Raw genomic sequence first — 24,523 nt, forward strand, 5'->3', positions numbered from 1 at the left:
CCTGGAAAGAACATCAGGTGGGAACCAGGAGACCCAAGTTCTTGCTCTGCTGTCAGACTCTTTTGGGCCATTTGACAACTCTGGAGTTTTCCTGACCTCATTTGTAAACAGGGGCAGGGCTGGCTAATCCCTTGGCTACATCAGCATCCCCTCCCCCACGCAGGGCCCATTAGGCAATGATGGCGGTTTGGGGGCCTGTGTGATTGTTTTGTGAAGCCCAGCGTAGACACTCATCCACAATCAGGCCACACTAGCCAACTTCAATGTTAGGTGTCTGCATTTTTGGATGAATTAAAAGGTCAGGACCCCTGTCACCCCTCCCTTGGGTCAGATTCCCCTCCACTTCCCCACCATCCCTCTGTTCTTCCTTCCTCCTGTCTTTTACACGCAATCCACTCTCCACCTTACAGCTAGGAAGATCCTTCTAAAATGCTAATCTGAACGTGTCACTTTCCTACTTAGAATGTCCAGAGGTTCTGTGCTGCCTCCAGAATGAGCTCCCGGCTCCTTACTGGCTGGCTCAGCTCTTGAAGTTCTGGCTCCCAGCCCCTTCCCTCCTCAGTGAGGTCCTTGGTAATCCCAGAACATTCCAGCTTCCTAGCTGATCATTGCAAAGGATGTCCTTTTGTCCCAAATGCCCTTTCATGCCCTGCCCTTTGCCCAGCTAGCTCTTATGCATCTTTCAGGTCTCTGCTTGGACATTACCTCCCCCAAGAAGCCTCCTCTGATCTTCTTCCCCAAGCCCTGGGCGAGGTCCCTCTCCTCTGTATTACAAGGCCCTGACTACTTGCTGTCGCCCCAGAGTCTCAGTGCCACTCTGGCTGGGACTGTGCCTTGTTCATCATTTTCTTGGCATCGTTCTTGTCCATATCCTTAATCCAAGACTTGGCACTTAGTATTCACTCAATAAATATTTGTGGAATGAATGTGAGCCAATTACCTCAGGCAAATTCAAAACATTGACTGATTTTTACATCTGCCTTTGATTAATAAAAAGTGGGAAAAATTTGACTATTTCATTGTTATATTAACTTGTTAAAAACAAACTGTTTAGGTGGTGCCTGGGCACCAGGCCCATATACTGAGGGTGGCAGGTTCAAACCTGGCCCCAGCCAAAACTGCAAAAAAATAAATAAAAATTAAATTAAAACACAAACAAACAAACTGTTTAAACCATGGTATTCATGGTGATAGGGGAGGAGCAACATAAAAGAGTAGTGGAAATGTAGGGTACCGCTATTCTAAGTTCTCTTTTAGATAAAAATTCTAGAAATCTATTTGTTAAAACATTTTGGCTCAGGATCAGGAAAAAATATCCACAAACTAGAAGGGCAGCACCAAAGGGGATTCTTTAGATGTGCAGGTCATAAAATAATAGACGTTTGGGGCGCCGGCCCCATATGCCGAGGGTGGCGGGTTCAAACCCAGCCCCGGCCAAACTGCAACAAAAAAATAGCCGGGCGTTGTGGCGGGCGCCTGTAGTCCCAGCTATTCGGGAGGCTGAGGCAAGAGAATCGCGTACGCCCAAGAGTTGGGGGTTGCTGTGAGCCGTGTAATGCCACGGTACTCTACCCGAGGGTGGTACAGTGAGACTCTGTCTCTACAAAAAAAAAAAAATAAATAAAAATAAAATAAAATAATAGACGTTTATTCAAGTTGGAAGTATCTGTTTGCCTCTGGGCTTCCTGGTGGCCAAAGCAGCCAAAAGAGAAAACAGCCATTTGCCTCAGGCTCCCTGAAAAACTCCACAACCTTGAGAATCACCTTTTCTCTTTTCTCCATTTTTCAGGGAATGCCCCCCAAATGGAATACCAAGGAGGTGCCACCTTGGCCCCACCTGCCAATGTCATCGCGGCCTTCCATAAGTAAATCTCATTCTTGTGGGGACTGAGGAGAAGTTGCTGAGCCATATGCCCCAGAGGAGGAGATAGCATGAACCTTGTGCCCTCCATCAACAGACGTCTTTATGAGAGCTGGACGGATTTCATCCATTTCACCCAGAAGTCATGCAGTTGATCTAGTCGCAAGTTAATGATTGCAAAATCATCTAGAGAAGAGCTAAATGAACCATTTTATTTAGCATTATACCAGTTCTGAGTCAATCTTTATAGACACAAGGAGGTGGCCGCCAGTGTTTGTCCCTTCCTGCTTGGCATAAATCAAATGCTTGTCAGGTAACTGAAAAGCTTGATTCTTAAAGAAATACTTATTAAATTAAAAAAAACAGTGCCCAAATTACTTTGTTTATAAATACTCATAATACTGACCCAACACCACCAAAACAGTACACACGAACTGTAAATTGACTGAAAGTAGGAAAAGCTATAATTCAAGATCTCCTATGAATGTCACCCCCCACTGTTTCTGTATGTGATATCAGACAGGGTGCATACTAGTCATCACTTTTATACCTTTTTCCCTCCACTGTTTTCCCAATCGCTAGAACTACTCCTTCAGTACCTTCAGTGAGTTCTTAGCACCCAACACGGTGCTTCTCAGCACTTGTGGAACAACTACCATATTCCATTGCTTCTCAATGCCATGGATTATAAGATATATCCCAATTTCAGAGATGCTGAAATGTGGGGAAAGTGGGCATCTTAGAACCAAAAAAAATGGGTTTCTGCAACCCGTGCTGTCTCTCCTTCCTGGCCATGTGGCATGGCCCCTGGACCCATAGCTGGCTCTGCAGAGGGCGAGAGTAGCAGGCTGGGAAAGGGGCCTTTGCTCCCTCTGTGATTGTGGGATCCTACTGAAACATTCTCTGATTTATTGTCTTCCTCATGGAAAACCAGACTTTCTAGTTCCTACCTGGAGTCACCTTCAGACACCTGCTTTAGATTCAGGCTTTTTTACTCTAAAGCAGTGGTTCTCAACCTTCCTAATGCCTCCTAATGCCGTGACCCTTTAATACAGTTCCTCATGTTGTGGTGACCCCCAACCACCATAACATTATTTTTGTTACTACTTCATAACTGTAACTTTATTACTATTATGAATAGTAAGGTAAATATCTGATATGCAGGATGTTGAGAACCAGTGCTCTAAAGCTTTCTACTGAGTGCGTTCACAGGAAGCCTGTGGCTCCTCCTCCCCTCCTGGTGCTGGAATGGGCTTCCAGGGCTTTTGATAAGGCTGGAAAAGAGGCTGTACCTGCCTCCAGAATGCCTAGGCCTGGAGACCAACAGGAAGCAGAAGGGTCAATTTTGAACACAGGTAAATACCAGCATGCTCCTCCTGGGCCCTCTCCTGCCAGCCAGTGTACTCCGTTGTTCCAGGACTCGACCTGACCCTGCATCCAGTGGGGAGAAGCCCTGCACGAGGCTTATATAGCTCAGAGCACTACCAGCCTCAGGTCTCCGTGCCAAGGCTCAGCCTCCCTTCTCTGGCAGGGAAACAGAGCATGTGCCTGCTCTCTGGGTGACTTCAGGCACATGGTGCAGGTGGCCATGACCATGGAACCAGATAACTGGTCCTTGGAAGCCAGGAAAGCACCAGAGAGATTAGATCTGACTTCTCCTTGGTCTGAAGCACAAGGTTAGAAAGAACCTTCTGGCCTGTGAGGGACAAGAGCTTGGAGTCTGTGTTTAATCACTTTCCTTCACAAAAGGGAAATACCCTTTGTTATTCAGAACATAAAAGGAGCATTTCCTGGCTGTAAAAACTCACAATTCAGAAAAGTGTGAAGCAGAACTTTTCCTAGCAGTCATAGGATCTCATGTGTTTGGTGCTGTAGAGCAGGTGTCCTCAAACTTTTTAAACAGGGGGCCACTGTCCCTCAGACTGTTGGAGGGCCAGACTACAGTTTAAAAAAAAAAACTATGAATAAATTCCTATGCACACTGCACATATCTTATATTGAAGTAAAAAAACAAAATGAGAACAAATACAATCACACCGCCTCATGTGGCCCACAGGCCGCAGTTTGAGGACCCCTGCTGTAGAGTTTACAAGACCCCCCACACACACACATATTAGCTAATTTAATCTGCCCTGTAGCTCTGTGAGGTAAATGGAAAGAAATGAGGTTTAGCTTTGTGAGAGCCGATTACGTGCCAGTCCCAAGTTAGCCTCATTCCAAGTGTCACCTTATTTGATCCTGACAACCCTGTGAAGCAGAGCAGTGGTTCTCAAACTGGAGTGCACCAGAATCTCCTGAGGACTTGTTAAAACAGATTGCTGGGCCCACCCCCAGGAGCTCCTGATTAGTAGGTAGGCCGGGGTGGGGTTGAGAATTTGCATTTCTAACAGTCACATGACGCTGATAATGCTAGGACCAGATTCGAGAACCACTCCCACTTGGCGGGAGGAACTGAGGCTCAGAGAGGTTAAGTTACTTTCCTAAAGCCAGCCAGCCGCAGAGTGGCCCAACAGAGATTTCCTCAGAGGTCCGTACACTCTCCACTCCTGCCTCCTCGTTTTCTGCCTTACCGCCTGTGGACTAACACTAGCCGCCCTATCTTTTCCCTCAGTTGTGAACAGTAAAATGTAGACATTTGGGCAGCTCCAGGCCAAGATCCTCTAGGGCACATACAAACCCCAACTCTGCAACTCAGGAAAGATGAGAAATAAGTATGAGCAGGCAGACCACTCCCGATCCAAAGTCTCTGGATGTCACAACTTCAATTAGAAGTAACTGGAACTACAGCACAGATTTAATAAATGAGAGGAGGTTGAATAACCAGCCTCAAGGGAAATCCTTGGGTCACAGGGATGGGAAGTCAGTGTCCTGGTATGAAAACCATGTCAAGCCTTTTCTGACTCTCCCAAGAGTATTTCTTGGGCGGTGCCAGTAGCTCAGTGGGTAGAGTGCTGGCCACATACAGCAAGGCTGGCAGGTTCAAACCCAGTCTAGACCAGCTAGAACAACAATGACAACTGCAACAACAACAACAAAAAAATAGCTGGGCATTGTGACGGGCACCTGTAGTCCCAGGTACTTGGGAGGCTGAGGCAAGAGAATCGCTTAAGCCCAAGAGTTTGAGGTTGCTGTGAGCTGCGATGCCACAGCACTCGACCGAAGGCAACAACTTAAAACTCTGTCTCTTAAAAAAAAAAAAGTACTGGGCTGCACCTGTGGCTCAAAGGAGTAGGGCACCGGCCCCATATGCCGGAGGTGGCGGGTTCAAACGCAGCCCTGGCCAGAAACTGCAAAAAAAAGTACTTCTCTCCTGCTATTCGTTCTCAGGATGGCAGCTGAGAGCAGGGAGAAGTTGCTGGGGTGTTCCTAGTTGGCCAACCCCGTCCGCCTTTGATGAAGACTGGAGAGCTCCTTAGTTAAACCCGCCTCCTCCTGCACGTGCCCTCTAATCCCCTTTCATGTTCCCCCGTTAGCTCTAACTAAAGCCTGCCTTTTATCTTGCAAGTCAGGGGTGAGTCATACAGGGCCTTTATCACCGCTAAAGAACAGAAAGTACAGAGTTCGTCTCCTACCCTCCTTCCCTGTGTTCCATTTCTAGTTCTTAGTGTTTGGGAAGGCATTGGAAAGGGTGTCCAGGGCCCGAGGAAAAGTTCATTATAGCAACAAAATTTTCCAGCAGAAGTAGGACAGAAGGCGGGTGGAGGCCTGAGGGATGTGGCAATGAGGTTTTCCTAATGAAGGACCCCATCCTAATTTCCAAAGGGAATTCATTAAAAGATGGACAGTCTATTGTCAAAGCGTCAGAGCTGAGGGCTGCCCAGCCATGGCTATGTCCAGCCTCCCATTACCCTGGGCCAAGCCACCACCATTCCAGAGTTCCCTGAACCAGGGCGAAGGGGCAGATCTCATGGATGCCCTGTGGGACTGTGGCTTGGGGAGAGGTGAAGTCTGTGAACCCTCCAGGAGGGGGCTTGGCATCCCCTGCCATCCTATCTCCTTTAAGGTTTGTCTTGCTTGCCCCAGAGCTCAAGCACAGTGGTATCTGTCTATTTCTGAACCAGTTCCCATCAAGGAGCAAAAAACTAATGTCTGATCTCATTGGGGATGGAGCTCCACACCCATTCTCTGCTCACATGATGTGCTGTTGGGTCTAGTTCCAACACAGACACTCTTTTTGGTTGCTCTGTTGTTCTGAACACACTGGAGTTATTTTAGTTTTCCTTGGGGAGGGCTAAAAAAAAAAACAAAAAACTGTCAGGGTAAGGGATGACTTTCCAAGACAGCTGGAATTTTTAACTCTTTTTTTTTTTAATAGAGACAGAGTCTCACTGTATCATCCTTGGTAGAGTGCCGTGGCGTCACACAGCTCACCACAACCTCCAGCTCCTGGGTTTAGGCGATTCTCTTGCCTCAGCCTCCCGAGTAGCTGGGACTACAGGCGCCCACCACAATGCCTGGCTATTTTTTGTTGCAGTTTGGCCGGGGCTGGATTTGAACCTGCCACCCTCAGTATGGGGCCGGCACCCTACCCACTGAGCCACAGGCGCCACCCTGGAATTTTCAACTCTTTTATTGAATATCACGTACATACAGAAAAGTGTATGTGCCACAAGTAGCTTGATGAATAGTCACAAACAGGCCACAGCACTTACATCAGAGACCTAAACCTACCTGAGACCTCATCATCCTTCCTTCCGGTCACTCCTGCCTCCCACCCACTCCCCAGTGCATCCGCTATACTAACTTTTAGCAGCATAGATTTTCTTTATCAGGCTGGAAAGTCTCCTTAGCTCACATGAGTGACTAGGATTGATTTCCAGCAGGGAGGGCCCACATCACAGCTGCCCCATCCTCTCTCTCATGAGTCTAAGCACAGCAGATACCCAGCTGCTGCTTCAGCCAGCTGGAAGGAGCTGGAGGGGCAGGGCTGCCCCCCCCCCCACCGTCTTAGCTATGAGATGGTTCTCCTCTCTCCAGGGGGCCGTCCCTGAGGTCAGCCTGCTGACTCAGCAATGGAGGCGGGGATCGATTCCCTTTCCTTGCACTTCTAGAAGTCCTACCATGTGCGCCAGGCAGCACTAGGCCCCAGCAGCAGGATGACTCAGCAGTGTCTACGTGCGTGGAGAAGCTGACTTCTGCACCTCAGGAAAACCAGCATGAGGCATTTGGCTGGACTTGCCCCATTTGGTGCAGCCCTTACTTTTTGGAAACCATCTCCTCCCAGCACCTGTGCCGGGCCCTCTGTTTACCTGCGTGACTCTGAACTAGGTGCCGCCTGCCAGCCTGGACCTGTTTGCCCCCTTAGCTCTCCTCCCTCTGTCCTCCCCCCCTTGACCCCTCTGAGGACTGACTCTACATCACGTGTGCCCATTTCACTAATACAAAACTAGATTTGCCTCTGTGCCATTAGACTCTGCTCTCTGCTTCCTCAGCAAAGAGCTGCTCTAAATGTGCAGGGTGGGAGGGACAGAGGGCTAGTGGTCAGAGCTCCTGGTCAGGAAAGCAATGCTTCTTGGTTGGTCAGTATGGCTGCACAGAGAAGTCCTCCCTCGGGGAACACCACGTCATGACCGAGTGGCAGTTAAGATTATCCTCCCACATCTTGACACAATGTCTTTCTGTTGCCTTGACCATCTCATTCTCCCCAGGGAAGACTGTAAGAAGAGAGGCAGAGAGCCCTGTCGAACCTGATATGTGTTCCCACTACACCTGACAGGCCAGTAGATGAGTGGGCAAGCTGCCTCTGACTCTGGGGCCAGGCAGATCTTGGGAACCACATGGTCAGTGGTCCCCTAAAAGGGGGTGCATAAGAATCACTGGAGGAATGCATTAAAAATGCAGGATTTTCAGGCTCCCTTTCTCTCCCAGGTACAGGCTGAGGCCCAGACATCTGGTTTGGAAAGTGTTCCAGGTGCCGACGATATGGGTGACCCCACACCATAGTTTGAGGAACTCTCATCCAGACAACCTCTCCTCCAGGTTGCAGATGGGGAATGTGAGACCCAGAGGGCTCAAGGGCTTACTGGGAATTGGTCAGAGTAAGGCCCAGGACCCCAGGGCCAGTTTCTTTCCATGCCTGTCACCTCCCACACAAGGAACCTGCCTAAGGGACCTGCAGCCCTGACTCTGATTCTTCCTTTATCCTGTCCCTTGCCCTTCCTCCCACTCACTGCTGTCACTGTGAACTGGAAGTGAAGTCGCACAATGGGGTGTCTATGAAGGTCAACACCTTTCTGCCTCCCTCCTATCTCCTACCACCATGTGGCTCTTCTGGAAGCACAGATTTACTCCCTGCCTTACCCCAGAGCCTGTCTCTCCCCTGTAAAACCTTCTCCACACGCTTTCCTCAAATACCACCCGGCTCTTTCTGGCCTTAACTCCTGGATGCCATCTTCACCTTGGCCAACAGCTACCTCCTGCTCCCTCTGAATCCTTCCCATCTTCCAAGACCCAGCTGAATGCCCTCCTCCTCCAGGAGGCCTTCCCTGACCATCCGGCCCTAGCACTCTCCTCCTCCTCTGAGCAGGCGGAGTGAGGAGCATTTGTCTGTTATTGGTTACTGCTGCCTACTCAGTTGTGCTTTGAATTATGAGCTGTAATTCCCAGCTACAGAGCACACCTCCCGTTCTAATTACCCTCCTCCTCAGCAATGTGCCATGCACATAACTGGTCGGTCAGTTCAGCAACTTCTCTGTGCCTTCAAGTCCAGTGAACATCCACAGGCCAACTATTGCAAATGAAGGTCAGATCTCTCTCTAGACTGTGCTTCCACTGTAGTAATCAACTTCCCCACCTGTCACCACCACATGTCCCATGACATTAACTTTGGTCACGTCCCTGACTTGCTTCAAATGCCTCCTGTGCCTGGGAAGTCAGTTCTACCCTCCTGCTTTCTGGAACAATCTATCTTATGCATCTTCTGTGACTCTCAAGACATTTGTTCACATTCCTATACTTGCCAGAGGACCCAGGTGCCTGGCTTTCCAGTCTCATGCCTGACAATGACCAAATTTCCAACCCACTACAACTCAGCCCATTTTGAGCTGCTTATCTTGCAGGTCACCAGGGGTGGCTAAGCATGTTCTTGACCCAGTTCTGTGGAAACCGTGTGGATCAGGCACACTTGAAGCACTCCATTTAGGACAATCATCCATCTTTCCCTAAGGACCAACCATCACCTCTTCATCACTTGCTTACAAACATGGCAACAAGAAGTTAATTCCAGACATGCTGACAGCTTAAGTTCTGGGGCCTGAGCCAAACTTTCAGAAAGGAGCCCTTTATTCTTTGTTTATTGTGGTACAAATGTCTTGAAAGGGAGAAAGGCTCTCTCCTGCCCTAGGCCCTTGCAGCCTGGAGGTAACTGGGGCTTTGGCAGAAATCCTTGCTGGAATCTGGAAGCCTGATGACTCACAGTTGGGGTGCACGGAGCAGGCCGCCTGCCTGGGGAAAGCGCAGAGCACAAACCCAGCTCTCTGGCGTTGCCTTTGTTCCCTCACTCAACAAGACAAGACCTACTCTTCTGACCCCCACTAAATAACCTCCACAGAGCAGAATGTTTTGGGAGTTTCTCATTAAATACAACTATCTCCTTAAAAAAAAAAAAAAGTATTTGAAATCTCTACTTACCAAAATAGGTCCACTTGGATCCTGCAAAAAACAAAACACAGTGAATAAGTACTGCTGAACTGAATGAGTCAGGGAAAACGCTACAGATGTTAGACTGAAATGAATGAGACTGAAAAGGAGGTGGATGCACAGAAATTGAAACTTTTTCTGAGTCTATGGCAGAACCACAGCTTCTCAGTGCACACCAGAGCTCATGGATCTGGAACAGGCTTCTTGTACAGATGCCTCCCAGGCACCTCAGAGAGGCCGAGCTTTAGTGTCTGAACAGGTCATGATTTCTCGGGGCTCAAAAACCAAAGGTCGTCAGAGTAAATAAGATGGAAGCTCATCCTCTCTCCCTCTCTCCCCGCTTCCATCTCACAACTAGTTTAGCAGCTGACGGGGAGGGAGCCCTTTCACAGTGTGACTACACACACCTACATGTATGTCACCTCCCCTTTCCCTCGCATGAACAAAGGTGGGCGCGCTGGAGGAGCTCTTCTGCATCTGGCTTTTCCCCACTTAGCAACATACCCTGGAGAACAGTTCACATTGGTACATAAAGAGGAGAGAACCAATCTCAATAGGGCAAAAGTTTTTCTTTGAGGAAGTTGACACCCTCATCTGACTTAGGATTCCAGAGGTAGTAGGATAGTGTAGGGAAGTCCTGCCAGAAATATGTCAAAAGTCACCTACTGCTTCCCACTTCCCCACCCTTCATGCGTAAAGGTCCTTCGTTCCTCAATCAAACAGGTTTTTCTCAAAAGTCGCTGCAGAGCTGTGCTCTTGTGACCTGCCTGCACACCTTCCTCTTCATCTCTGCATGGGACCGAGGCAGAGATGGGGGGGCCTGATGGGGGGCCTATACAACTGTGCCACTGTATTCCTCCTTCCCAGCACCTCCTGGTGCCACCATGGCTCCCGGCCCACAAGGGTACAGCTAGAAAAGGAAGATTCTCACATCCCCTTTCTCTCTTGGGAATTAGCTTGCAGTAAAACTTAACTGATGCGTAATCAGGTCACTTATCACAACTAGGTATTTCCGACCCAAGTCAATGGTGGCTGTAAAAGCTAAAAGTGGAGTTTGCTTTTTTTCTTTTTTTAAACTGGTTTAATCTCATGTTTTTTATTGTTCTGTTTCATTTCTTTGCCTTGGTGTTTTTAATAATTTTGGTTTTATTTTTGAATGCAATTGGTACTTTTCATCAAATTATACTTGCACATGGTAGAGTCAGATGATTCTACAAGGTTTTTTAGCAAAAATATCAGTCCCCTGACACTCCCTAATTATTTACTGCTCCCTAGGGCAACTACCTTGAGTCTTTTTATGTGATTCTTTTGGTATTATTATCTCTGTATCAATATAAAACAGTGTTTTCAACCTTTTTGTCTCACCTTACACTTGAACCTATAGTTAAACTTCTAGGGCACACTTAAATTATGGTGATAAAAAAAAAAAGTAAAAAATATATACTTACTGTGCTTTGAACTTCTTTTAAAAATAATTTAATTAATAATCTTTTTTTTCTTTTCTTTTCTTTTTTGAGGCAGAGTCTTACTTTGTTGCTCTCAATAGAGTGCTGTGGCATCATAGCTCACAGCAACCTCAAACTCTTGGGGCTCAAGCAATTCTCTTGCCTCAGCCTCCCAAGTACCTGAGACTACAGGCACCTGCCACAAGGCCCAGCTATTTTTAGAGATGGGGTCTTGCCTGGCTCAGGCTGGTCTCCAAGCCATGAGCTCAGGCAATGCACCCAGCTTGGCCTCCCAGAGTGCTAGGATTACAGGCATGAGCCACCGTGCCCGGCTTAATTAATGATCTTAAAAATGTTCAAGGCACATCTACGATCCTCTCATGGTGTGATATAAAACATGCTTATGTCGTTCCCTCTTGGTTATTTAGGTTTAGGCATTATTTATTGGCATCCCATCCTGTAAGAGAAATATGTAGGTCTCTTTCACACACCCACGGCCCATCTCCTCCTTTTAAAGGTGAGGAAATGAGAGGGAAGGGGAAGTGACCTGCACAATATCATGTACCTGCTAAGGAAAGTCTCTTCACCCTGACCATTAATTTGACCTTATTTCTATGAACTTAGGGCATTGTTGAGTCTCCTTAATTTTTAGAGTAGTGGAGTGAGGAATCCAGACCCCCTAGAGCAGCAGTTCTCAACCTGTGGGTCTCGACCCCTTTGGGGATCGAATGACCTTTCACAGAGGTCGCCTAAATACATCCCACATATCAGATATTTACATTACAATTCATAACAGTAGCAAAATTACAGTTATGAAGTAGCAATGAAAATAATTTTATGGTTGGGGGTCACCACAACATGAGGAACTGTATTAAAGGCTTACGGCATTAGGAAAGTTGAGAACCACTGTCCTAGAGTATCTGATGAGTACTATAAGCCTTTTCTCTATAAAAATGCCCATAAGCTTAGACACACAGTTTGTCATGTACAATTAATTTCAGAAGGTACACAGACCCCATGAAATCTGCTACGGACGGACCCTACAGGAGTTAATAGTTCTAAGATTAACCTCCCCTGAATTAGCCATTGTATGAAGTCATTCAGAGCCATGGAGAAACCAAAGTTATATAAGTGACTCCCAAGTTTCCTACTGGCTTCTTAGCTGAAATACTAGTGAAAAGTAATGAAGCATCACCTTAGGAACAAGCAATAGAAGATACCAAACCTCTTTTCTGGACATTTTCTCCCAGTGTTTTTTTGTGATAGATTCACTATTAAAATACAAAGATGGATTCAGAGACATAAGGAGATTATTGCCACTTAGCAGGGCAGAGCCCTTGGAGGTCCAGCATGTAAAATGCCACAAGTAACAGGACAGTTCATTCTTACTTTTCCCCTGGGGAGGAACAGACGGGAATCCTGGAGGCCATCAGAAAAGCATCTGCTACGTCTGAGCATTACTGCCCTGGCCAGCAGTGTTCATTACACCTGCTCCCATTCAAATCATGCCTTCCTGCCTTACTTCTGCTGTCCTCTCCAAAGCTTGCTAAGGATACTTCCCCTAGTAGCAGCATCCAGAATAGCCTTTCCTGCCCTCCTTCTTCTGAGCAAGCCAGCTTGGTTCTCCAGACTTAGTGCATTGGATATGAATGGCAATGTCTGGAGGGGCTCAGGAGCTGGAGGTCTGGGGAGAAGCAGCATTGCAAAATGAAGATGAGGCCGGTGAGTCAAAAGAGTTCATCAGGGCTCACCCTGGGGCATTGTCAGCTCAAATCTAACCTCAGGAAGACTCTCTAAAAGTGTGTGTGTGTGTTTGCTTTATTCAGGATGGCACCTCCTGGTTCCCTACCTCTACCTGTAAGAACAGAAGTCTTAACAGAATTAAAGTGATCCCACAAGGCAGGTGAGACAGCGGCCTCCGTAGCTTCCTGAATGGAACAAGACCTTAGTGGTGGGGAACAGTCCCCTTCCCAAATAAGGTCGTCTGTTCCACCTGAGAGATTAGGGAGGCTCAGCCAGACATCTGTTAGAACCTGCAGACCCAGCTGGCACTGGGAAGGGAGGATGCCCTGAGGAAATGGTATTCATCAAGATACAAGTCAGAATTCCTGGCCCTACCTGCTTCCTGACCTGGGTGCTAGAACCTTCCTTGAGTAACCATCATCTGAGCAGCCCAAGACCGCCCAGTTCTCCACACCAGGTTTGGGCAAAGAAGGCTCCACAGAATTCACTGTAACACACCCTGGAACAGCCACAGCAACTAAGAGTTCAAAGGTTTTTTCTCCAGAAGACGCTCAACTTCACCTTATTATATGCCCTCCCTCCCCAACCTCAGACATTTTTCTTGAACATCCTCCAGTGCCAACTTCTAGGAGTTTAAATGATCCAAGCAGAAGACAGACCACACTTTGACCTCATTATTCAGCTTAACCCCTCTCAACCCTTAACCTTGGGTTAATACTGACATTCTACACCTCAGTGATTTTTGCTTTGACCTTGTCCCCTGAGGCAGTTAAAATGCCCCAAAAATCTATATGAGAAATAACAGAATAAAAACTCTGTTCTGAGAATCTAGGATTAGGCAGACTGGCTACCCAGGAGGGATGAAAGTGGGGTTTTTACTGTAAGCTTCCTCCACGAAACTGGGAGAATTGGGAATAGGTAAGAGGAGAAGAGAGAGGTGGTTGGGGGGGGTCCTAGAGGGCTGGGAAGGACAGAGGGGGAGAAGGGAGGGAGGGAGGACAGTGGACAGCTGAGGAAGGGGTGCCGTGGAGGGTGCTGTCCCAGAGTGAGGGGAGGACCCAGCTTTTGGAAAAAGGGCTAATGAATGGCTGTTTTATCTCTTGTGTCTTGGAGTGCTTAGGACTAAAGAGATTTCCAGTGAAACTTCTGTCTGAGTAGTCTTAACTTTCTGTCTCAGCATCTTTCTTGAGAGGGGAACACATGTCAGAGTTTGTAGTTTAAAAATTAATTTTCACTTTTATGTAATCCTTTCTTCTACCCACCTTCTGTTTCCCCCACCAGCTGAGAGAGATAACATCAAGCACACCATGCCAGCTAGGAGACTAGATTTAATTAAGAGCAATCCACAGCCCCTCCAGTTGGCTCCCTGCCCTTCCCCACGGGCACGATGATCTCCAGGAGAGAAGGAGGCTCAGAGCTGTTACTACAGAGCAGGAATGGTTTCCCACCGTCACTGCCTAGCCAGGAAGAATCAATTTTCAGCCATTATAACCACTTTCAGTCTTTGTTTCAACCCAACCTGGCTCCAGGAACGGTAGCACCCACGAGAATGTCTCTACCACATGGAGCAAACTCTGTCAAGAGTGGCAGCCCATGATCAGTTAGTCAGGCAGCCTTCACAAAAATCACCACCTACTACTCCTCTGGAAAAGTGCTCACCCAGCTGTGGGAGAGGCAGGCAAAAGCTTGGCACCCTTTTCTTGTTGTGAAAGATGAATTGACCAGACTTTGCTGCTCACAGTAATTCACCGGCCTGACCCCATCCAGCACCAGCCCCATAGTTCAGGTCCCCGGCACCATCTCCTCCTGCCAACCCACTCAGCATCCTCAGCCTCCTACTCTTCAGAGTTAAGTGTCCTAATTACAATCAGAAATAAAGTATGTGTGTGTGCACACATGTACATTCAGCATAGCAGAGAGGCTGGAGAAAAGCAGTGATTAAGGATGAAGTGCACCGTCCCTCTGACTTGGAGGTAAGACTGGATGGTAAAGAGTCTCTCCTCGGAGGAAAAGCACTTACCACTGAGGGTTCTGCACTGGGCAACAGCAATCCCTGCCCTGTGCTTACACCACTCAGAATGCCACCGTCACTTCTCTGCTATTTGCACCTGGATCAATATTTTCATTTTCACTTGTGCAGTATTTTAAATCTTGGTTTCCTTTCTCCTCCCTGGTTAGCAAGTTCCCAAGCTACATCTCCAGAACTGGGGGCGCTCAGAGAACATGTATGGTAACATCCCCTCTCTGAGCTAAGCCCCATTAGAAGGAAGAGACAAGAATCTCCCCGCCCCAGCCATGAATAGAAGCATCCTTTCTAAAAGAGCTCTTCCAAAGTGCTCCTTGGCACAACGCCTTCCCTGCTCCCTCGGTTAATGACTTGAGTTTATCATCAAAGAGCCTCACAGGAAATCCTTCTGTCCAGGTGTGGCTGAGCGCTGGGAACTGTTGGGGAGAGAGGCAGGCAGGAACTTTACCGTTCGGTGAGGCTGGGCTGGCGGGTTGCTCCTTTAAGATCAGCAGCAGGAGGATGGCGGCCCCGTGCAGGCTGCTCCGGGCCATCTCGGCGGTCCTGCCGCGCACAGGCACCGCGTGCGCTCTGCCCCGTGCCGGTGCTGGGACGAGCACGTCCGCTCCTGGCTCCCCCGGCCGCTTTTATGGAGCGACTCAGCCCCAAACACATGATGTCATCGTGCAGGGGGAAGAACGCCCTGCCTCCTGAGGGCTGGAGCCCCGGTTCCGAGGTGAGTTGTAGCCCTGACTTGAGCCCCGCTCCATGGCCCCTGGTGCTCCTCAGGGCAGGGCTGGGGTGGACCTTGGAACCCTGGTCTCCGTGGGAGCTGCCGGCAGGCCTGGGTGAGAGCCGCCTGCCTCCTCCGGATTGGAAGGGTGTATCTGGAGATCCCTTCAGTGGCGGGCTCTGGTTCTTCCCTGACCCAACTCAGAACCTCCCAAGGACAATGCCATATGGGTGAAAACCTCCTTCAGGAACCAGTGTGTGCCTGCGCCGACCAGGGTTAGTGCTGGTCAGGATTTCTGGAAACCGCACCTGATTAGGTTCTTACTTTCCAAGTTTAGATGCAAAGAAATTAATTGAGAATAGGAAAACCACTCAGTGGGTGCATGAGAACAGTTTATTAGGATTTCCCCTACTAGTCGACAAGGATGGTGCTAGTTCATAGTGTCAATCCTCCCTCACTAGGAAGCTGGGGGAGAATCTCTCTTCTGGGGTGGGGGCAGAAGAGAGGGACTCACATTATTTACTGAGCACCTACCATGTGTCAGGCACTTCTTCCAGGCTCAGAATACAAAACCCAAAGTACAGCACCTTGGTGTGCTGAGTGCTTTGAACTGAAGGACACTGGAAAGGCTTCAGAGCCAAGGTCTCTCTGGCCTTCCCCCATCCTCCTGTATCCTATTCCCACTTCTTCTTCCCCTAAGCCCACATAGAAACCAGAATTCCTCTTCCCCAAGGTGGGTCATAGAAACTAGAACCCCTGACCCCCCTAAGAAAGACCATAAAACCTGGCAAGGTCACTCTCTCCCTTCTCTCTTGAAGACCCTCTTTCCCGAGAATTCCTGTTTTATATCTGGGAAGAAGGACTTTTGCAAAGAGAGGCCCAGGAGAATCTGAGCAGACAGGCCTTGCTGGACCCCCATCTGTTACCAGTAGATAACACCCTTTTGCCCAATTGCATTTCTACCTGGCTGTCCATTCTTCATGACCTAAACATAAAAACAGTTTTCCCTGCATCTTTGAGTCTTCATTTCCTGTGTCATATAAAACTTTAAATAAATTCATTATGCTTATCTCTTGTTAACCTGTCTTTTGTTCTTTGAGTGTTGGCTATGACCCTTATCCTGGGTGGGGAAAGGAATCACACCCTTCCGCTGCCCTACATGCTATACGGGGCATTGTGCCTATCACCATCACCTATTTAGTGCTCATTTCTGTCTACTTTTCTCATATATGTGCATACACATATGTAGTTATATATACGTGTGGATCTGACCTTTGTTTTTTTTGAGCTTATGGGCTGTTCTTGTGTCAAACACCGTATTAACCTGGTGTCCGTGATATTCCCTAAATTAGCCCTCTCTGTTGCTGCCACTCGTTATTCCCACTGGAGGGTCTTTGCTTCCAACTCCCTCAGGCGCTCCAAGTATCTCTGCATTGCTCCAGACCCTACCCCCTGCCGTCTGCACACACTGCTTAGACCACGTGGGCTGCTGACGGGTGCCTACTCCAGCCCTGCTCCACGACTCCTGGGTGGGTGACCTGGCCCATCATGCCTTCCTCTTTTGGCCTCTTTGATCTCACATCTGTGCTGATTCTAAGAAGACTCTCAGGCTGGCCTTCGTGACCAATGAAGCCAGGTGTCCACAGTGGGTTTGGAGGTTTTGGAGGGATGCAGCAGTTTCTCTGCTGAGATCCACCAGGAAGTGAGTGCTCCACCATGTCGCAAGGGGTTTTATCTCTATCAGCTCAACTATTGTGTTGGTTAATAGAGGATTTTGTCTCCATAAGGAAGTTACTATAAAAAGCAATCTTGTTACAAGCATTTCCAGACCACAGTAGGCTTAAGCATGACATTTTCTGCCTTATAAAGAGCCTTGAGTGAGCTCTGGTGTAGTGAAAGAGTGTTTCTCTTGCTCTGACTTGTCATCAAGAGCAGTCTGTTTACAAGATGAAATGGACTAACTTGGAAACACAAGAGCTTGGGGAAAAAAATCACTGCAGGTTCAAAGATGCAGGGACTGAACCCATGGAGGTGAAATCACTTGCCCCACATCTCACAACTACTGAAAGAGACACTGGGCCATACACACACATTTTGTTACTCCCACACCAGTTGTTTTTTCATTGGGTCTTGTCTAAACATAAGTTCAATTTTACATTAAACATATACCTCTAAGTGTTCTCCCTGGATCCCTAGAGAGGGGGGAAGCAAGGTGGACTTAATAGACCACTAAGGCTAGATGGTGAAGTGCTTCCTAGAAGGAAAGAAGAAAGCTGAGATGGTTACTGCATGTCTACAGTAGAAACCTCGTTAATGAGTAAAGACTGGATAGCAATTAAAAGGGAACTGAGAATATAAACTGAGAACCAAATGCTTTAAGTGCTTTGAGTGAATTTATTATCATTATCATCATCATCATCAATGTTAGGGAATCAGAGAGGTAAAAAATATATAAATGGATGGAATGACCAAAAGTATTCAAGCGGAATGTCAAGGGTCCCCCCAACATGCAACACAGTCCCCAAATCTGAGAATCCTCCCCTTGCTTCCTGCGGCTTATGTGGATGAACATGTAAGGGCTTGCTGTGCCATCATCAGACAGGACTGACTTCAGCCAATAAATAATCCCTTCCTCAATGTGTTAGGGTGGAAAGTGGGTCTTCCACCCTTCAAATGTGGCAACTGGCCACCAAATGATACATGCAGACAGAAGCTGCAGGGAACGGGGCTCCTCTGGAATATTACCATCTGGATAGACATGAGGGTGAGGCTGCTGAGTCAAAGGGCAGGAAAGAACTGGATTTGGTGTCAGGAAATCTGAGCTGAAGTGCCTGCTCTACCAGTTACTCACTGGATGACCTTGACAATGGTACAAGCGTCCTTCTGTAAAGTGAAAGTGGTGATCCCAGCTCTCGGATCACAACAGAACTGATTTATGGCTGGGAAGAGATAAGGCAAGTGGACATGTTTTTGTTCATTCATTCATCTTCTATGTGCTAGTAACTGTGCTAGGCTTTTGGAGAGTACACAAACATAAAACAATTTCACGAATAACTTTATAATTATAATCATAGTAAGTGCAATGGAAGGTCGATATACAACCAGAAGGGACCCATTCTTGTCCTGGGCCATGAAGGAAAACACCATCAGTGTGAGCATGACATTCTACGACTTCATAAAGCCTTCGAAATGCACAGCTCATACCAGGTTCTTCTTTCCCAAACCTGGTGCCATTTGGTAGGATTTGCCCTGACATAGCTAATTCTTCACCTTTCTGGCATAAAGGTTAGGGTATCAGGAATTTGATTTTTTTTTTAATTTTTTTGATTTCTTATTCTTTTGAGACAGAGTCTCACTTTGGTTGCCCCCTGTAGAGTGCTGTAGCATCACAGCTCACAGCAACCTCATACTCCTGGGCTCAAGCAATTCTCTTGCCTTAGACTCCCGAGTAGCTGGGATTACAGGCACCTGCCACAATACCCAGGTATTTTTAGAGGCAGGGTCTCGGTGTAGCTCAGGCTGGTCTTGAACTCGTGAGCTCAGGTGATCTGCCCACCTCAGCCTCCCAGAGTGCTGGGATTACAGGTGTGAGCCACAAGGAATTTTATTTCTTAATGGACTCTTCAAACAGTATCACTCAGTTGGGAATACACCTTTATATAGATCTAAAAAAAGACTACTGGGAAAAAAACTAACATTTATTGAGCTCCTTCTATTTGCCAGGCAATTGATTCTTATAACAACCTGTAGGGATAGGGTTAAGCTTGCCATTTTAGAGATGAGGAATCTGAGGCATGGAGAAGTTAAATCTTTTCCTAGCCCAAATTCACAAAGAACCCAGATGATTCTCGAAGCCCCAGACAGACTCTTTCCATGGCTGTTGCACAAATGCCTAGATGGGGACTTTTTATTACTGGCTTCCTCTGAGATGTGGATTTTCCAGTTTTCTAGATGCTGTGATCCTTTATTTGTTGATCACAGGCACACTGTGCCAGTTCTGGCAGTCAAGTAATTCTCAGCAGAGGAGATGGCTCTGTCCTCCTCTCCAAGCCCCATGGGATGACTGAGGGACCCTGCACTCTGATCAGTGCAGAAAGCATCTGGCAAAAGGAGACCTCAGAGCTTTGATTGCCATGGTTCTCCAGCAAAGGAGGAGAACGTGAACCCTGCCACATAGGTCCTTGTCATATTAATGAGCTCTGCTTTGACCAAGGAAAGGGGTGAAGGGGGAGGAGGGGAGAAAGGAAGGAAAAGGCCAAGCCTCATCTTTGACTACACAGTGTCTGAGGGAACCTCTAGGCTAAGACTTGCATGGACCCATCGATCCGGATACAAGTGTCCAGTCTTTCAAGATACAGTTTTGTAATTCTATTCACATCTGCTTCTTCACCTTCACAGCAATGGCATGGAGTCATAACCTCTGTATGAACCCGAGCTACCCTGCTTAGTTTCAGGCAGGATCAGCTGGAGAACATTGAAGCACGGGGGAAAGAATGCCAGACTCCTTGCTCTGCCAGGAACCAGCCCTGGGACCTCACTTAGCAACCCTGTGCATGCCTCTGTTTTCTGATCTAGAAGTTAGAATGTCTACCTGCACACAGGGTTGGGTAAGGGATAAGGCCATATATGTGAAAGTGCTTGGGGTGGTGGTGGAAAAAAGCACTTAACCTACGTAAGATATCACTCCTAAGAATGTGCTTGAAACAAGAGAGGAAGTGTGTCTTATCCCAGCCTTGGTTACTAATCTAAGAAATGGGCCCTAAGTGGCTTGTACTTGTAATCCTAGCATTTGGGAAGCCAAGGCAGGAGGATTGCTTGAGCCCAGGAATTGGAGACCTGCTTGGGACATAGCAAGACCTTGGCTCGGCACCCATAGCTCAGTGTTAGGGTGCTGGCCACATACACTGGGACAGGCAGGTTCAAACCAAGTCTAGACTTGCTAAACAACAATGACAACTACAAAAAAAAAAAAAATAGCCGGGCGTTGTGACAGACGCCTGTAGTCTCAGCTACTTGGAAGGCAGAGGCAAGAGAATTGCTTAAGCCCAAGAATTTAAGGTTGCTATGAGCTATGAGCCATGGCACTCTCCCAAGTGTGAGAAAGTGAGACTGTGTCCCAAAACAAAAAGAAAGAAAGAAAGAAATAGCAAGATCTTGTCTCTAAATAAACTTAAAAATTAACTAGTCATGATGGTGCACACTTGTAGTCTCAGCTACTCTGGAGGCTGAGGCAGGAGGATTGCTTGAGCCCAGAAGTTAGAGGCTGTAGTGAGCTATGATGATGCCACTGCACTCCAGCCTGCACAAGAGCCTATATCAGTGGTTCTCAACCTGTGGGTCGCGACCCCGTGTAACAATGAAAATACATCCTGCATATCAGATATTTACATTACAAGTCATAACAGTAACAAAATTACAGTTATGAAGTAGCAACAAAAATAATTTTATGGTTGGGGGTCACCACAACATGAGGAACTGTATTAAAGGGTCACAGCATTAGGAGGCATTAGGAAGGTTGAGAACTACTGCCCTGTATGCATAAAAAAGTGAAGTAAACCTTAGTGCAATAGTTTTACTTCTTTTTTCTTTTTAGGTAAATTACCTGGAACACCATGGTTACCTGACATCAGGACACTTAACTAATATCATTAGACTATATTAGCTTAAGGCACTTAACAACCATCCCTCTTTTCACATCTGCTGGTTGGATCTACTCACCTCTAACCTTAGAGGTTTGGTCCATATCCTATTCTTGTTCTCCATCTGAAGCACTGTCCCCCTCACTCCTGTCTTTGCACTCACAAGCCACATTCCAACAAGCTCACAAGTGCCAACATCAAATGATACCAAATCTGATAACTTCTACCCAGTCAGATAGGCAGAATGCTATAGAGAAAGAGCTTTGGCATTGCGTGAACTTGGGTTTTGAAACTCAACTCCACCACTGATTGCCCTGTATGACTCCTGACAAATCACTTAACCTATCAGAGTCTCAGTTTCCTCCTGGTTAAAGGGATGAGGGCCACAGAGTAAGTATGCCCCCAAAGGAAGATAGGCAGGAATAAATCTAATAAGCCAGGCGTGTGCCGACCTCAGCATGGTGGCACATAATGAGCTCTGAGTACACAGTAATTGTCTTCTGTGAAAGGTCCTGACTGGCTGAGGTGAGGAGGGGGAGCTATTTTCTCCCAAAGTTCCAACCCTGGTTTGGGCAACCTCACCAGCTTCCATGAACTATCAGGGACAAAAGAGTATATCTATTGCTTTCCCCCATAATTCCACACGTTTCTCTCTCACAGAACGTAACTTTGGCCATAACAAACATCGTCTTACTATTGAAGTTGAGAAGATGCCTTCTAAGCAAGTAGACTTAGAATCACTTTGCCCAGGAAATGCCTGGTCAGTGGAATTTTGGAGGTAGGAGGTATTCTTGTACTCAGAGATGCCACATACCATTGGAATAGGCTGGTAATTTCCTCTTGCTTGGACACTTCAGTTCTCTACGATTTCAGGAATTTATGAACTGACCCCTTCATTTTAGGTGTTTTCAAAAAACTGGGAAGCAACCCCCAGTTGCTTGCATTTCAGGTTGCATTTGTCTCCCCTGGATAGAGGGTGCTAGGAGCCCACACCGTGACTTTCTGGCTTCTCTCCCAGCTGGAGTTTGCACACTGAGCTGGGCCGTCTTGTTTAGGCTCCGGTGCCTGACAAACAGCTCAGTGGGGCTGAGAACCGGAGCAGTTAACATTGCCGGCTTTGTGGTGTTGACAGATGAAAGCCGGTGAGCTTCCAGATAGACCAATTGAGTTGAGTTGAATCTCTGGCCAGCCCTGGCCTGGATCCAGCTTCTTTGCAGAGCCTTAGAAAGGGTTCAGGTGTATCCAGTGGCCAGCAACACAGGTGGGCAGCCAAGGCAACTCAGCTAGCAGACTCAAGGCACTTCCCCCAGGAGAAGCTCCATAACAAGCTCACAAGCCCAGTGAACAAAATCTGAGCTAGGGAATTACTTCTTTCTGCCCCTCGCACTTGAAATCAGGGTTGGGGCTCACTTGACAATGTTTATAACTTGACTATGCAGACATCTCAGTTTTTAACACAGATATGTAAAACTTGTTTTTGATATTGCGTACCTCTATTTTTCCTACTAGCCAGCATTTTGCAGGTGGTAGAAAGGATGGCAAGATAGAATTAGGGTTCTTACAAAATGTTCAAAGAATCAGAAACTTTGAACCACCCAGAGACTTGGGCTCTCTTTAAATTCCATTTCCCCTGGGGGTAATGGGGAAAGAGAAATACCTCAGCCATTCCATTTTTATGACAGGAACTGTGTCACTTAAACCCAGTGAAAATTGGTAAAATTCTTTTGAAATGTTCGGGAAGCACATCATAGTCCATAATTACAAAGTTTATCGGTGCTTGAAACTATAGTTGTTTGTTTCTAGTGGGGACGTAAGACCTGTCTGTGATAAGGTAAGTTCCTGGGTTCATTTTACCTCTGAGAGAAGAAAAACAAGTCAACACAGACCCAGTTTACAGGAAAGTAATAAATTCAGAGATAATAAATGAGAGAAATCCCATCCCAACAGGTCTTCTATACCTAGCTGTCAGCAGAAGGGAAATGCTAAGAGCTGGGGAAGAGAGCAGAGAAAACTTATAGAAAGAGCAGTACTATCTTGTAGCTGTTGTCCAGACAAAATGGGAGGAAGGAGCGATGACTCCATGGGCCTCCACCAGGGAAGAGCAACATGGGGGGTTTGTAAAGATCCAATGCAGAGGCGGCGCCTGTGGCTCAGTCGGTAAGGCGCCGGCCCCATATGCCGAGGGTGGCGGGTTCAAACCCGGCCCCGGCTGAACTGCAACCAAAAAATAGCCGGGCGTTGTGGCGGGCGCCTGTAGTCCCAGCTACTCGGGAGGCTGAGGCAAGAGAATCGCTTAAGCCCAGGATTTGGAGGTTGCTGTGAGCTGTGTGAGGCCACGGCACTCTACCGAGGGCCATAAAGTGAGACTCTGTCTCTACAAAAAAAAAAAGATCCAATGCAGAGAGTCTGATGCCGGGCAAAGCATGCCTGGCCAAGACTGGAAACAGAACTTTAAATGTTGAACTGGAATAGGGAAACATTGCGGCCAAATGATTTTTATACACAAAATTATTCAGAGTAAAATTTTAAAAGGAAAACAAAAGGCCCAATAATCCATCCTACCGGACAATAACTCTTCAATCTTGCGTGTCCCATTCTTCTTGCCCATGTCAACAAAAAATTTTATCCGGTGACTAGGGAGAAAATATACCATATTGTTTACTACTTAAAAAAAAAATAACACTGGGGCTCAGGGTCCATAGCACAGGGGTTACAGCACCAGCCACATGCACTGAGGTTGGCAGGTTCCTAACCGGCCAAGGCCAACTAAACAACAATGACAACTGCAACAACAACAACCAAAAATAGCCGGGTGTTGTGGCAGGCCCCTGTAGTCCCAGCCACTTAGGAGGCTGAGGCAAGAGAATTGCTTAAGCCCAAGAGTTGGAGGTTGCTGCGAGCTGTTATGCCACGCACTCTACCCAGGGCGACATGGTGAGTCTCTGTCTCAAAACAAACAACAACAATAAAAAATAACATTGGATTATAAACATTTCCCCACATTTCTATATAGTCTTACTGTAACATCAACAAACTCTTAAGACAAATTTCAAGACTCATGATTTAAAACAGGAGTCATGTTTCTTGAGTGACTGCCTCAAGATGGTGGGGGAAGTCCCAGAAGAGCAGCAAAGATACATATTTTCTGAAAGATCCAGATAAATATGGCGATGGGTAGACTGTTGTGAAGTCAGTGTTGATGACTTGATTGGGACCAGAGGAAGTGAGTGCACCCATCTTGCTGGCCACGTGGGGAAGTATGGCCTCTAGAATGGATCCAAGCTCACAGCCAAGGGCAGAGGCAGTCACAGTGCATGCATGTCAACAAGTCTTTAAGTCAGCATGCTGAATGGTGTTTCATCAATAGTCTCTCTAAAGAAGTTTCTAGATCTCACAGCTCCTAACAGAGCTCAAGAGCCAGAACCAAGACAAAAGATTCTTCACTGAGGGAAAAGGTTG

The 24,523-nt window shown here is 47.2% G+C and overlaps 1 protein-coding gene across 5 annotated transcripts in view; it reads right to left on the reverse strand.

The window, feature by feature from the left end:
- CA12 (carbonic anhydrase 12) overlaps positions 1–15,419 on the reverse strand; it is a 56,775-nt gene extending 41,356 nt beyond the window's left edge. For all 5 annotated transcript variants that reach the window (XM_053594936.1, XM_053594935.1, XM_053594934.1 and 2 more), the window contains exons 1-2: positions 15,162–15,419; positions 9,491–9,511 (exon numbers count right to left, since the gene is read on the reverse strand). In XM_053594936.1, coding sequence (XP_053450911.1) covers positions 9,491–9,511; positions 15,162–15,246 — 106 coding nt within the window. In that variant the 5' untranslated portion in view covers positions 15,247–15,419. The remainder of the gene's footprint in view (positions 1–9,490; positions 9,512–15,161) is intronic.
- Positions 15,420–24,523: the final 9,104 nt, after the last annotated feature.

This window comes from Nycticebus coucang, chromosome 6, assembly GCF_027406575.1.
Source record: "Nycticebus coucang isolate mNycCou1 chromosome 6, mNycCou1.pri, whole genome shotgun sequence".
Lineage (NCBI taxonomy): Eukaryota > Metazoa > Chordata > Mammalia > Primates > Lorisidae > Nycticebus > Nycticebus coucang.